General features: G+C 49.3%; 1 protein-coding gene and 1 non-coding gene across 6 annotated transcripts in view; one reads left to right on the top strand and one right to left on the bottom strand.

Annotated features, from left to right (window-relative positions):
• POLDIP3 (DNA polymerase delta interacting protein 3) overlaps positions 1 to 8,974 on the bottom strand; it is a 135,905-nt gene extending 126,931 nt beyond the window's left edge. For 4 of the 5 annotated variants that reach the window (XR_013218532.1, XR_013218533.1, XR_013218531.1 and 1 more), the window contains exon 1: positions 8,621 to 8,974. Coding sequence is in view for 2 of the 5 variants with exons in the window: in XM_077277343.1 (XP_077133458.1) it covers positions 8,621 to 8,694 (74 nt within the window). In the remaining 3 variants the exon portion in view is untranslated. The remainder of the gene's footprint in view (positions 1 to 8,620) is intronic. The other variant, XM_077277344.1, reaches the window with a different exon arrangement.
• A 61-nt stretch (positions 8,975 to 9,035) lies between these two features.
• On the top strand, positions 9,036 to 9,185 carry LOC143788953 (U12 minor spliceosomal RNA). The gene has a single exon (XR_013218770.1). It is a non-coding gene; the product is annotated as a U12 minor spliceosomal RNA (small nuclear RNA).
• Positions 9,186 to 12,934: the final 3,749 nt, after the last annotated feature.

The following is a 12,934-nucleotide window of genomic DNA, read 5'->3' on the forward strand; positions in this document are numbered from 1 at the left end:
ATTGGACCCCAAAAGTTGTTGTCCAATTTGTCCTGAGTATGCTGGTACCCCATATGTGGGGGTAAACCACTGTTTGGGCGCATGGCAGAGCTCGGAAGGGAAGGAGTGCCATTTTGGAATGCAGACTTTGATAGAATTGTCTGCGGGCGTTATGTTGCCTTTGCAGACCCCTAATGTACCTAAACAGTAGAAACCCCCAACAAGTGACCCCATTTTGGAAAATAGACCCCCCAAGGAACTTATCTAGATATGTGGTGAGAACTTTGAATGCCCAAGTGCTTCACAGAAGTTTATAATGCAGAGTAGTGAAAATAAAAAATATTTTTTTTCCCACAAAAAAGATTTTTTTAGCCCCCAAATTTTTATTTTCACAAGGGTAACAAGAGAAATTGGACCCCAAAAGTTGTTGTCCAATTTGTCCTGAGTATGCTGGTACCCCATATGTGGGGGTAAACCACTGTTTGGGCGCACGGCAGAGCTCGGAAGGGAAGGAGCGCCATTTTGCAATGCAGACTTTGATAGAATTGTCTGCGGGCGTTATGTTGCGTTTGCAGACCCCTAATGTACCTAAACAGTAGAAACCCCCACAAGTGACCAAATTTTGGAAACTAGACTCCCTAAGGAACTTATCTAGATATGTGGTGAGAACTTTGAAAGCTCAAGTGCTTCACAGAAATTTATAATGCAGAGTAGTGAAAATAAAAAAATATATTTTTTTCCAACAAAAAAGATTTTTAGCCCCCAAGTTTTTATTTTCACAAGGGTAACAGGAGAAATTGGACCCCAAAAGTTGTTGTCCAATTTATCCCGAGTACGCTGATGCCCCATATGTGGCGGTAAACCACTGTTTGGGCGCACGGCAGAGCTCAGAAGGGAGGGAGTACCATTTGACTTTTTTAGCGCAAAATTGGCTGTCGTGTTTGGAGACCCCCTGATGTACCTAAACAGTGGAAACCCCCCAATTCTAACTCCAACCCTAACCCCAACACAGCCCTAACCCTAATCTCAACCCGATCCATAATCCTAATCACAACCCTAACGATAATCACAACCCTAACCCCAAAACAGCCCTAATCTCAACCCTAACCATAACCCTAATCAAAACCCTAAATCCAACACACCCCTAACCCTAATCCCAACCCTAACCCTAATCCCAACCCTAATCCCAAACGTAACACTAATCCCAACCCTAATCCAAACCCTAACCCTAATCCCAACTCTAACCCTAACTTTAGCCCCAACCCTAACTTTAGCCCCAACCCTAACCATAACTTTAGCCCCCGTCGTCACAAAAAAAGTTCAATGTAACCTTTTTTTTGTACGTCGCGTCCGCCATTTCCGCGGATGCGTGGCCGTAACTCTGCCCCCTCCTCCCCAGGACATAGACTGGGCAGCGGATGCGTTGAAAAACTGCATCCGCTGCCCACGTTGTGCACAATTTTCACAACGTGCGTCGGTACATCGGGCCGACGCATTGCGACCGCCCCGTACCGACGCAAGTGTGAAAGAAGCCTTAGGCTACTTTCAGACATAGCGCATTTTTGAGCGCTATTTTGCGGGCGCTTTTCAAAAGTGCGCAATGTCATTTTCGTCTGCCGGCAAAGTGAATGAGAAATTCACTTTGCCGTTCAGACACACCGCAAAAAAACGCGGCGCTTTTGTCTGCAAACACGCCGGCGTAAAAAGAATTGACATGTCAATTCTTTACGCAGCGGCGTGTCTGCGTATCCCCCTAGGGCCCCATATTACCTTCCACACACAGCGCCTTTGTCCTGGGTGTCGGCGTCTTTGTACGGAGGGGTTGACACCCAGGACCGGACGTGACGTCGGACAGGAAGAGGGAAGCCCCCGCCCCCCAGTGAAGCAGCATGGAGTCCTTCTGTGTGTGTGTGTGTGCGTGTGTGTGCGTGTGTGTGTCCCCATGCGACGCTAGTGCCACCATTGTGCTAAGTCGCCGTATGGGACTACTACTCCCATCCGGTATTAGGATGGGAGAGTTGTCCCTGTGTCCGGCGACTTAGCACAATTGTAAAGTTACACAAAACACCTACACACAATACACATACATGACACACAGTACATACAACATATAACACAGAGTATATACTCACCAACAGCACACTTGTAGGCGAAGCCCTCGATCCTCCAGGAAAAAATCCAAAAATAATAAACCAAATTCATACTCCCTGTCCGCAGAATCCATAAAACGAGTGTCCCACGCCGATCGGCTGCTCTCCGGCGATACACTGCCAGGAGCGAAGCTCCTAGCAGTGTATCGCGTACTGTTCCGGAGTTCAATGACTCCGGCGTCTCGGTTAACAGCAGTACAGCTGCGTTGAACTTTCCCACGCAGCACTGCCGTTAAGCGAGAGTGCCGGGGTCAATGACCGCCGGTAAACTCGCTCGCGCATGCGCAGTGACACACCGACAGGAACTATGGCTCCTGTCAGTGTGTTGCTGCAGCCGTGGAGAGCAGACATATCTCTGGATGTGTCTGTTCTCCATGGAAAATCTTGATACGTGGCACTTAAATATGTGGCAATTAAATACGTGACACGTGGCACTTATACGTGATACGTGTCACTTAAATACGTGGCACTGAAATACGTGATACGTGGCACTTTGATACGTGGCACGTGTCACTTAAATACGTGGCACTGAAATATGTGGCACGTGGCACTTTGATACGTGGCACGTGTCTCTTAAATATGTGGCACGTAAAGATGTGGCACGTGGCACTTTGATACGTGGCACTTTGATACGTGGCACGTGGCACTTTGATACGTGGCACGTGGCACTTTGATACGTGGCACTTTGATACGTGGCACGTGGCACTTTGATACGTGGCACGTGGCACTTTGATACGTGGCACTTTGATACGTGGCACGTGGCACTTTGATACGTGGCACGTGGCACGTGGCACTTTGATACGTGGCACTTTGATACGTGGCACGTGGCACTGAAATATGTGGCACTTTGATACGTGGCACGTGGCACTTTGATACGTGGCACTTTGATACGTGGCACGTGGCACTTTGATACGTGGCACGTGGCACTGAAATATGTGGCACGTGGCACTTTGATACGTGGCACGTGGCACTTTGATACGTGGCACGTGGCACTTTGATACGTGGCACGTGGCACTGAAATACATGGCACGTGGCACTTTGATACGTGGCACGTGGCACTTTGATACGTGGCACGTGGCACTTTGATACGTGGCACGTGGCACTTTGATACGTGGCACGTGGCACTTTGATACGTGGCACGTGGCACTTTGATACGTGGCACGTGGCACTTTGATACGTGGCACGTGGCACTTTGATACGTGGCACGTGGCACTTTGATACGTGGCACTGAAATATGTGGCACGTGGCACTTTGATACGTGGCACGTGTCACTTAAATACGTGGCACGTGGCACTGAAATATGTGGGACACGTCGCACAAAAAAGTTACATGTAGTTTTTTTTGTGTCGACGGTCCGCCGAAGCACGACGCATCCGTCGCACGACGGATGCGACATGTGGCAATCCGTCGCAATGCGTCACTAATGCAAGCCAATGGAGAAAAAACGCATCCTGCAAGCACTTTTGCAGGATGCGTTTTTTCTCCAACGACGCATTGCGACGGAAGCCAAAAAACGCTAGTGTGAAAGTAGCCTAACCCTAACCCTAAATTTAGCCCCAACCCTAACCCTAACTCTAACCCTAACCCTAACCCTAATTTTAGCCCCAACTTGTCTTCTCCTGCCGGCCGGCAGATGGCAGCAGATGGCGGGCGCACTGCGCATGCGCCCGCCATGATGAAAAAGCCGGCTGGCAGGAGAAGACAGAAGAGGACCCAGGGACCCCGGGTGAGTATGATAGGGTCCCCGAATCCCCCTATTTCTCTGTCCTCTGATGTGCGATCACATCAGAGGACAGAGAAATAACTGATCGCTTTTTTTTTTTTTTTTTTGCGGTCGCCGGTAAACTGTTAATTACCGGCGATCGCAAAGCAGGGGTCGGTGCAAATCGACCCCGATCATGTTCTTTGGGGTCTCGGCTACCCCCGGCAGCCGAGACCCCAAAGAACATCCGGGTGCCGGGCGGCGGGCGCACTGCGCGTGCGCCCGCCATTTTTTCCCGGAAAAAAGATGGCGGCGCCCATGGGGAGACACGAGGAGCACCGGGGGAGGTAGGTAAGTATTGGGGGGCTATTGGGGGCCATCGGGGACCACATTTCTCTGTCCTCCGATGTGCGATCACATCGGAGGACAGAGAAATTAAACGGCAAATCGCGTTTTTTTTTTTTTGTTGCGACCGCCGGTAAACGGTTAATTACCGGCGATCGCAACTCGGGGGTCGGAAAAAAAACCCCGAATCATGTTCTCTGGGGTCTCGGCTACCCTCGGCAACCGAGACCCCAGAGAAAATCCGACTCTGGGGGGCGCTATTCACTTTTTCCACAGCGCCGTTAATTAACGGCGCTGTGGTTTAAGTACCCTTAGCGGCCGCCGTTAAAAGGCGTATCGGCGGTCGTTAAGGGGTTAAAGCAGGCAAAATCACCTGGGCAACTATAATGAAAATATCTAAATATGCATCTATATCCAAGGTGAGTAACCAAGTGCAAAAGTGCTAATAGCCCATAGCTGAATTGCAGACTAGTAGGCAAAAGGTACTATACCTATGAGTATCTATATGCATTCAATATATAGCCGCTAACATAATGTGTCCATGAATATACCAACACTAAAACACCTATCCAAAAGGTTAATACATGACATGGGCGAACTGATTTTAGGTATGCTTTACTTTATTTACGGTAATGAAAGTCCTCGCCTGTTGCGGGGGCAAGGAGTCATTGCTTATATGTTAAAGATACCGTAATCATTCTTGAGGGTTTACTCCCTCTAATTTTTTTTTTTTTTCTCTCTTTTTTGTAAGATTTATGCAAGGTTTGTGAATGAGTGTTTTTTTGTGTTACTCTTCTCGAATTGTATATTATAAGAAAAAGTACTTTGATCATTGACGTAGTTTTCAACTACTGTTTTTCTTGTAAAATTCTCTTCTCTTTAATAAAAATATATTTAACCACAAAAGGTTAATACACGAATGGACTGAATAAACTTACATGAAAGTTGTAAGGAATGTGGTATGCCTGTGCTGCACCCCGACAGCACTGTTTCGCCAATCAGGCTTCTTCCATAAGGGGGAGATTTTCCTTGTTTGTTTTCATGGTTTTATTGTATTATTATTAATAAAGTATCTTTATTATATCTTTTGTCCATGCCTTTATTTTCCCCGTAATTAGAGGGAATTGTGTCGTATAAATATTTGTTTAAGGTATTTAATACATTTGGGACTTTGTTATTTATAACCCTAAATTTAGCAGCAAACCTAGCCCTAACTTTAGCCCCAACCCTAGCCCTAACCCTAAATTTAGCCCCAACCCTAGCCCTAACTTTAGCCCCAACCCTGACCGTAGCCCTAGCCCTAACCCTAAGGCTACTTTCACACTTGCGTCGTGTGGCATCCGTCGCAATCCGTCGTTTTGGACAAAAAACTGATCCTACAAATGTGCCCGCAGGATGCATTTTTTTGCCCATAGACTTTTTTGTCGACGGATCGCGACGGATGGCCATACGTCACGTCCGTCGTGCACTGGACCCGTTGTGCTTTGGCGGACCGTCGTCACAAAAAAAGTTCAATGTAACATTTTTTTTGTACGTCGCGTCTACCATTTCCGATCGCGCATGCGCGGCCCCTCCTCTCCGGGACATAGACTGGGCAGCGGATGCGTTGAAAAACTGCATCCGCTGCCCATGTGCACAATTTTCACAACGTGCGTCGGTACGTAGGGCCGACGCATTGCGACGGCCCCGTACCGACCCAAGTGTGAAAGAAGCCTAACCCTAGCCCCAACCCTAAATTTAGCCCCAACCCTAAATTTAGCCCCAACCCTAAATGTAGCCCCAACCCTAAATGTAGCCCCAACTCCTCTAGCTGCCGGCCGGCAGATCATGCGGGCGCACTGCGCATGCGCCCGCCATTTTCTTACTGGATGAAAAAGCCGGCGGCCAGGAGGGGACGCAGGAGGACCCAGGGACAACGGTAAGTATAACAGGGCCCCCGAATCCCCCTATTTCTCTGTCCTCTGATGTGCGATCACATCAGAGGACAGAGAATGACACATCGCTTTTTTTTTTTTTTTTTGCGACCGCCGGTAAACTTAATTACCGGCGATCGCAACCCGGGGGTCGGTAAAAACCCCCCGAATCATGTTCTCTGGGGTCTCGGCTACCCCCGGCAACCGAGACCCCAGAGAAAATCCGACTCTGGGGGGCGCTATTCACTTTTTCCACAGCACCGTTAATTAACGGCTCTGTGGTTTAAGTACCCTTAACTGCCGCAGTTAAAAGGCGTATTGGCAGTTGTTAAGGGGTTAAAGTTGAAAATAATCTTTGTTTCTTCACTGTCTGATCTTTGATTATTTCAATAGTTCTGTTGGAATTTGATAGCTCTATGAAGTGCCTCATTTAACACCGAATCTGGGTATCCCCTAATTGAGAATCTATTCTTTAAATTGGCAGCTTGCTTTTCAAACTGCCTGTCAGAACTAATTTTCCTCAAATGGAGGAATTGACTGTATGGTAATGGAGTTTATGAATGAGTGGAGTGTGCACTATTGTAATGAAGAAGTGAATTTGTGGAGGTAGGTTTTGGGAATGCCTTGGTTACCAATTTACCATCTGGACTAAAATCTTAACATCCAGAAAATTGAATTCTGAACCCCCGAAAATCGTGAGCAACATATTCATATCATTTACAGTATTCAGATCAGAGTTGTGGAGTCAGTAAGCCAAATCTTCGACTTCTCAGTATCCCTGACTTCCGACTCAGATACAACAGCCTGGCCTCACTACTGAGCATGTACATAAAATGCAGTACAGATACATTTCAAGTAAAAGCCCAGATCAGGAACAGAACAGACATTTCATAACTTTGCCATATTATGAAAACATTTACAGCACATTCTGCACTGAGCTACTGTACCTAATTTATTACCACAGCCATAGAAAAGAACAGACAAATACTTCACCTCACTATAGAAGTCTACACTTATCTGTTCCCAACACTCTTGTACTGAGAACCTATCACTCCTGCTTCTAGGGTCGGTGCTAAGGATCAGACCAATAAGACCTCCATGACCCTTCACACCAACACGGACATGCCACAAGTTTCACGTTCACGGTTTTAGCCATCTTTCCTCTCCACCAATGATCACTGCACATTAGTCTGGCTGACAAGAGCAGGCGAGTATGACTCCTTATGTTCATGTATTCTCACATGTGTCCCTTATACAATCTACGTACAATCTGTCAGATTTGCACATTTCAAGAGCGCAGACTCAGAGGTCGGGCTCCCCCATTACAAACCAGAGGCCCACGGGGCAGGTTCCCCCCCCCCCACCCCGACCAGCGGCACACGGGGCAGGTCCCCCCCCCCCACTTCGACCAGCGGCACACGGGGCAGATTCCCCACCCCCCACCCCGACCAGCGGCACACGGGGCAGGTTCCCCCCCCCCACCCCGACCAGCGGCACACGGGGCAGGTTCCCCCACCCCGACCAGCGGCACACGGGGCAGGTTCCCCCACCCCGACCAGCGGCACACGGGGCAGGTTCCCCCCCCCCCCCACTTCGACCAGCGGCACACGGGGCAGGTTCCCCCCCACCCCCGACCAGCGGCACACGGGGCAGGTTCCCCCCCACCCCCGACCAGCGGCACACGGGGCAGGTTCCCCCCCACCCCCGACCAGCGGCACACGGGGCAGGTTCCCCCCCACCCCCGACCAGCGGCACACGGGGCAGGTTCCCCCCCACCCCGACCAGCGGCACACGGGGCAGGTTCCCCCCCACCCCGACCAGCGGCACACGGGGAAGGTTCCCCCCCACCCCGACCAGCGGCACACGGGGAAGGTTCCCCCCCACCCCGACCAGCGGCACACGGGGAAGGTTCCCCCCCACCCCGACCAGCGGCACACGGGGAAGGTTCCCCCCCACCCCGACCAGCGGCACACGGGGAAGGTTCCCCCCCACCCCGACCAGCGGCACACGGGGAAGGTTCCCCCCCACCCCGACCAGCGGCACACGGGGAAGGTTCCCCCCCTCCCCGACCAGCGGCACACGGGGAAGGTTCCCCCCCCACCCTGACCAGCGGCACACGGGGCAGGTTCCCCCCACCCCGACCAGCGGCACACGGGGCAGGTTCCCCCCCACCCCGACCAGCGGCACACGGGGCAGGTTCCCCCCACCCCGACCAGCGGCACACGGGGCAGGTTCCCCCCCTCCCCGACCAGCGGCACACGGGGCATGTTCCCCCCACCCCGACCAGCGGCACACGGGGCAGGTTCTCCCCCACCCTGACCAGCGGCAAGGCTCCCGCGGCCGGCGCTGACATTAGCAGTGCAGCTCCGTGTTTCTCAGCATTACCGGTGTTCCGCGCTCCGGCCTAGTTCAGGCAGAGAGCTGTGCGGTACTGTCCGTGTCCTAGCGCTACCACACAAGGGCCAAAAAGTCACCACCGGAGCCACTCAGCATTTACCACACGTAAGACCCCGGGCTCGGCACTGGCTCACCTGCTGTATGTTCCCATTCCCGCAGCCGCCATGCCCCTTTTCCTGATCACCTCATCCAACGACACGTCCGCCATATTTCTGCTACAAATCTGCACCTTCCCACTCCCAGCAGCAACTGTGCAGGAAAGAAGACGGTGCAACGCCACGGAATTACGTCATCACGCTAGGCCGCCAGCTTGCTTGTTTACTACCATGATGCATTTCTACGGGACATATAATTTGCATATAGCGCTTTTACTGTAGATAAACATATGTCAGGAGAATGATGTTATGCTGCAGATTATCAGCCACAGAGGCGGACGGAGCGCTGCGGGGGCCTCCCTGTCGGCCTCATCCTCAGACCGGTACGGCGGCGTCTCCGTGAGGTAGAGGAGGTGCTGGCGCCGTGTGTCCGCAGGAAGCGCCGACTGAAGGCATGCCTTAAACTAATGAGTAAGGAAAATAATGAGCCGGGGTGACGCCTGGTTCCTCACTACTCATGTGAGAAGAATTTTTGTGCGGGCACAGGTCGCCCCATGGAGGATCTGCCTACTTTGCGGGACCTCCAGGTGCAGTGATCTGCCCGATCCTTCCAAAGGTGAAAAGTAGAAAAGATGTAACGTTCCTAATGGTTACTGAGGCGCAACGCGAGTACTGTTCTGTCATCATCAGCTTGTCTAAGTGCCTTTGTGACAGACCGCTGCCTCCAGTCTGTTTTTCATGTGACAGACCGCTGCCTCCAGTCTGTTTTTCATGTGACAGACCGCTGCCTCCAGTCTGTTTTTCATGTGACAGACTGCTACCTTCAGTCTGTTTTTCATGTGACAGACTGCTACCTTCAGTCTGTGTTTCATGTGACAGACCGCTGCCTCCAGTCTGTTTTTCATGTGACAGACCGCTGCCTCCAGTCTGTTTTTCATGTGACAGACCGCTGCCTCCAGTCTGTTTTTCATGTGACAGACCGCTACCTTCAGTCTGTTTTTCATGTGACAGACCGCTACCTTCAGTCTGTTTTTCTTGTGACAGACCGCTGCCTCCAGTCGTTCCCTCTGCAGCTGAGCTCCTGTTCTCAGAGCCTGTGGAAAATGAATGGAGTGACAGGCGGCCAGCTCTTGTGTTGATCTGTATCACACGCTCCGCTCACCAGAAAGATGCACTGACCAAGTCACATGAGAAAACGGGGTTAATCTGCAGGTTAACGGCATTCTGATAAATTAGCTTTATTTCTCCAGGCAGAGTTTGGCTTTCAGTCGCGGTGCGGGCTCAGTCATCACTCTGTGTATTGATAGCGAGCCTGCCGTCAGTCAGGGCCGGGGGCGCGATGACACCCACCAGTCATTATACACAGAGTGGTGACTGAGCCCACACCAGCGCCGCCCCCGTGACTGAACAACGAACGCCGCCGGGAGGAATAAAGCTAATTTTCAGCAGGCAGCACGGCTCTCGGTGCAGAAACAGCACGGTGTCAGAACGCTACTAAGGCTAGTTTCATATTTGCGTTCGAATCCACAGCGTTTAATCCGCATCCGCAAGTGCAGGAAAAAACGCATAGAAACACGTACAAACGCAGCGTTTTTTAGACACATGCGGTTAATAATACGCCGCGTTTTCACGCTTTATCATGCGTTTTGTCATGCGTTTGTGTTTTTTGTGTGAATGATGGAAAATTTTACAGAAGAAAAATCTAGATAACCAGACACCGCCAATGGGACTACAGAGGGCGTGTATTATGGGATATCTATATATAGACCCTAGGACTGCTGAAATCTTAACAGTTTGCTACTGTATCCTGGTTCATGATGGATCTTCACATTGAGAGCTTTTATTTCAACCAGGATTTAAGCATCAAGCTGTTTCTTGCCTGTGCGTTTGCTTGGGAGCAACACAGAAATTGCGAAACATGGAGAAGGACACGGCGTAGGCGTTTTTGATGACACCCCATTATCGAACTACGTGAGAGACGTGGAGCCTATCACACGCTGTATGGCGAGCTTAATGCCAACCCGGAGAAATTCCCGGAATATTACAAGGATGTCGCAATACTCTCAGGGCTGCCACTAGAAATTTCGGGGCCCCATACTCACAAAATTTCCGGGGCCCCCTTGAGACTCCGCCCAGGCTCCACCCCAGCCCCGCCTCCACGCTCCACCCCTCAAACTGTCCACAGTCCCACCGCTCTCTCTTGGAAAATCTCCACTTCTCACCTATCACACATTGACAGTTCCCATCACCAGATCACACATATAACCGGCAGCTTTTGTTTTGGCCAAAAGATTTTTTAAGCCACCAAAATGACAAGGTAGACACTTTTGGCCAGGCCCTACTCTACTGTAACCTATTAAATATTTGTTAAAATATGCAATACAATTTAGGTATATTTTTATTTATTTTTCAATTTTTAAAATGACCTATAATACCACATACAAGGAGCAAATACCACCGCACCATGACCAGATGACATATTACCACCACAGTGATCGAATAATATCAAATACAAGGAACAAATACCACAACATCATGACCAGACCATATATTACCACCACATAGTGACTGAATACTACAATACTGATCAATAATAAAAAAAAAAACACAATACTATCACCATAAGTGCCATTATACACAGGAAATCTGTACTTAGTATGCAGTGTCTGTGTACAGGTAATACAGTGATCACCAGTGACATTATACGTCTCTAGGTGAAGTCCTTCATCCCGCACAGACCGCCATCACTTCATCCAGCCAGGACTCGTCTCTGCAGGAAATAACACAGTTATCTCGAGTTCCACTTGCAGAACACATTACTTAATTTTCCCAACTTCTACATTACACCACATGAAGAAGGCGACATAGTATCACTCTACACAGTAAGTAGAGATTAATGCCCTACAGGAGGAATTGAAGAGTAAATTATTCATTGAGGCACTCTCAACTTTAAATAAAGAACTTGAGAATTATTTTGTAAAATGGGAAAAAGAGATAGTAGCCTCCAAAACAAAAAAATATCAAAGGGATGTATCGGACTATAAAAACAACTACGTTTATAGATGGAGGAAAAAACAGACCCCTGCCAGACCCTCATTGAAAATCCATCGTAACTCATTCTCCTCTGCCTCTTCAATGGATGATGAACCTCCAGGTGGAAGTTCCATACACAATGTCCATCAGGAAAGATTCGGTATGGGCAGACAGGCTGGATTTAAGGGAAAATCGTATAATAAAAGAAAAATTACTCCTCCTCAATCCGTAGAAAAAAAGTCTAAAAACACCAATATGTTAGAGGTAATTAATCTCTCCACCTACGCCCTAACTTCATCACAACAAGAGGTTTTGAGCTTAGGTCTTACCTTCGTCCCGACTAATCATTTTAATTACTTTTCAGCAATGAAGGACATTCAACTCTTTTTGAGAAAGGTTTTACTACGCAGACTACATACTAAACCGGCTGATTCCATCGTGTCTGATACTGTGACGGAACAGGAGGTCCTTTCTATCCTGGAGGATTTGGAACGTGAGGGCTCATCCAACTCCTCAGGTACCTTTCCTGTCTCTGTGGTGCCAAGGTCTACCGCGTTCCCCCCCTTTTCTTTGTGTCCATCGATTGAGATCTTTAATAAATTAGTCTTGGATGATCTTAAAACAATATCTAATACACATAGGGGAGACAATTTAACACGGGCACATCGCTTGGCGTTGAGGGAACTCAAGTCTATGAAAGATGTTGAAATCAAGCCGGCAGACAAGGGGGGGAACGTGGTGATCTGGCCCTCGCAGAGTTATGAAAGGGAGGCTTTATGCCAATTGAGGGACCGTACATCATATTCCGTCCTCTCACAAAATCCCACTATTGGCTTTTCTAGTGATATATATGAAATCTTGGATCGAGCTCACATGCAGGGAATAATACCCAAAAAGGTTTTTGAAGGCTTATATGTCAGGAATCCGGTGGTCCCTACATTCTATCTTTTACCAAAGATCCACAAGAACCCGGTGGATCCTCCGGGGCGTCCGATTGTCTCTGGCATAGGAGGGCTATGTGACCCTATATGCAAATTCATTGAATATTATCTCCATCCTTTGGTGGAGACTTTGCCCTCCTATGTCAGGGACACTACGGACGTCCTTAAGAAACTGGATGGTCTCCATCTTGAACCCGATATGTTTTTCACTACAGTGGATGTCGAATCCCTTTACACAAGCATCGGTCATGCCGATGGATTGGAGGCGGTGGAGTTCTTCCTTAGCATGAGTAACATTGATTCCGCTTTACGGTCCCTGATCTTGGAACTTTTGGAGTTTATTCTAACGCATAATTATTTCACCTTTAAGGATAGATTC

This window comes from Ranitomeya variabilis, chromosome 8 (genome assembly GCF_051348905.1).
Source record: "Ranitomeya variabilis isolate aRanVar5 chromosome 8, aRanVar5.hap1, whole genome shotgun sequence".
In the NCBI taxonomy this organism is placed as follows: Eukaryota; Metazoa; Chordata; class Amphibia; order Anura; family Dendrobatidae; genus Ranitomeya; species Ranitomeya variabilis.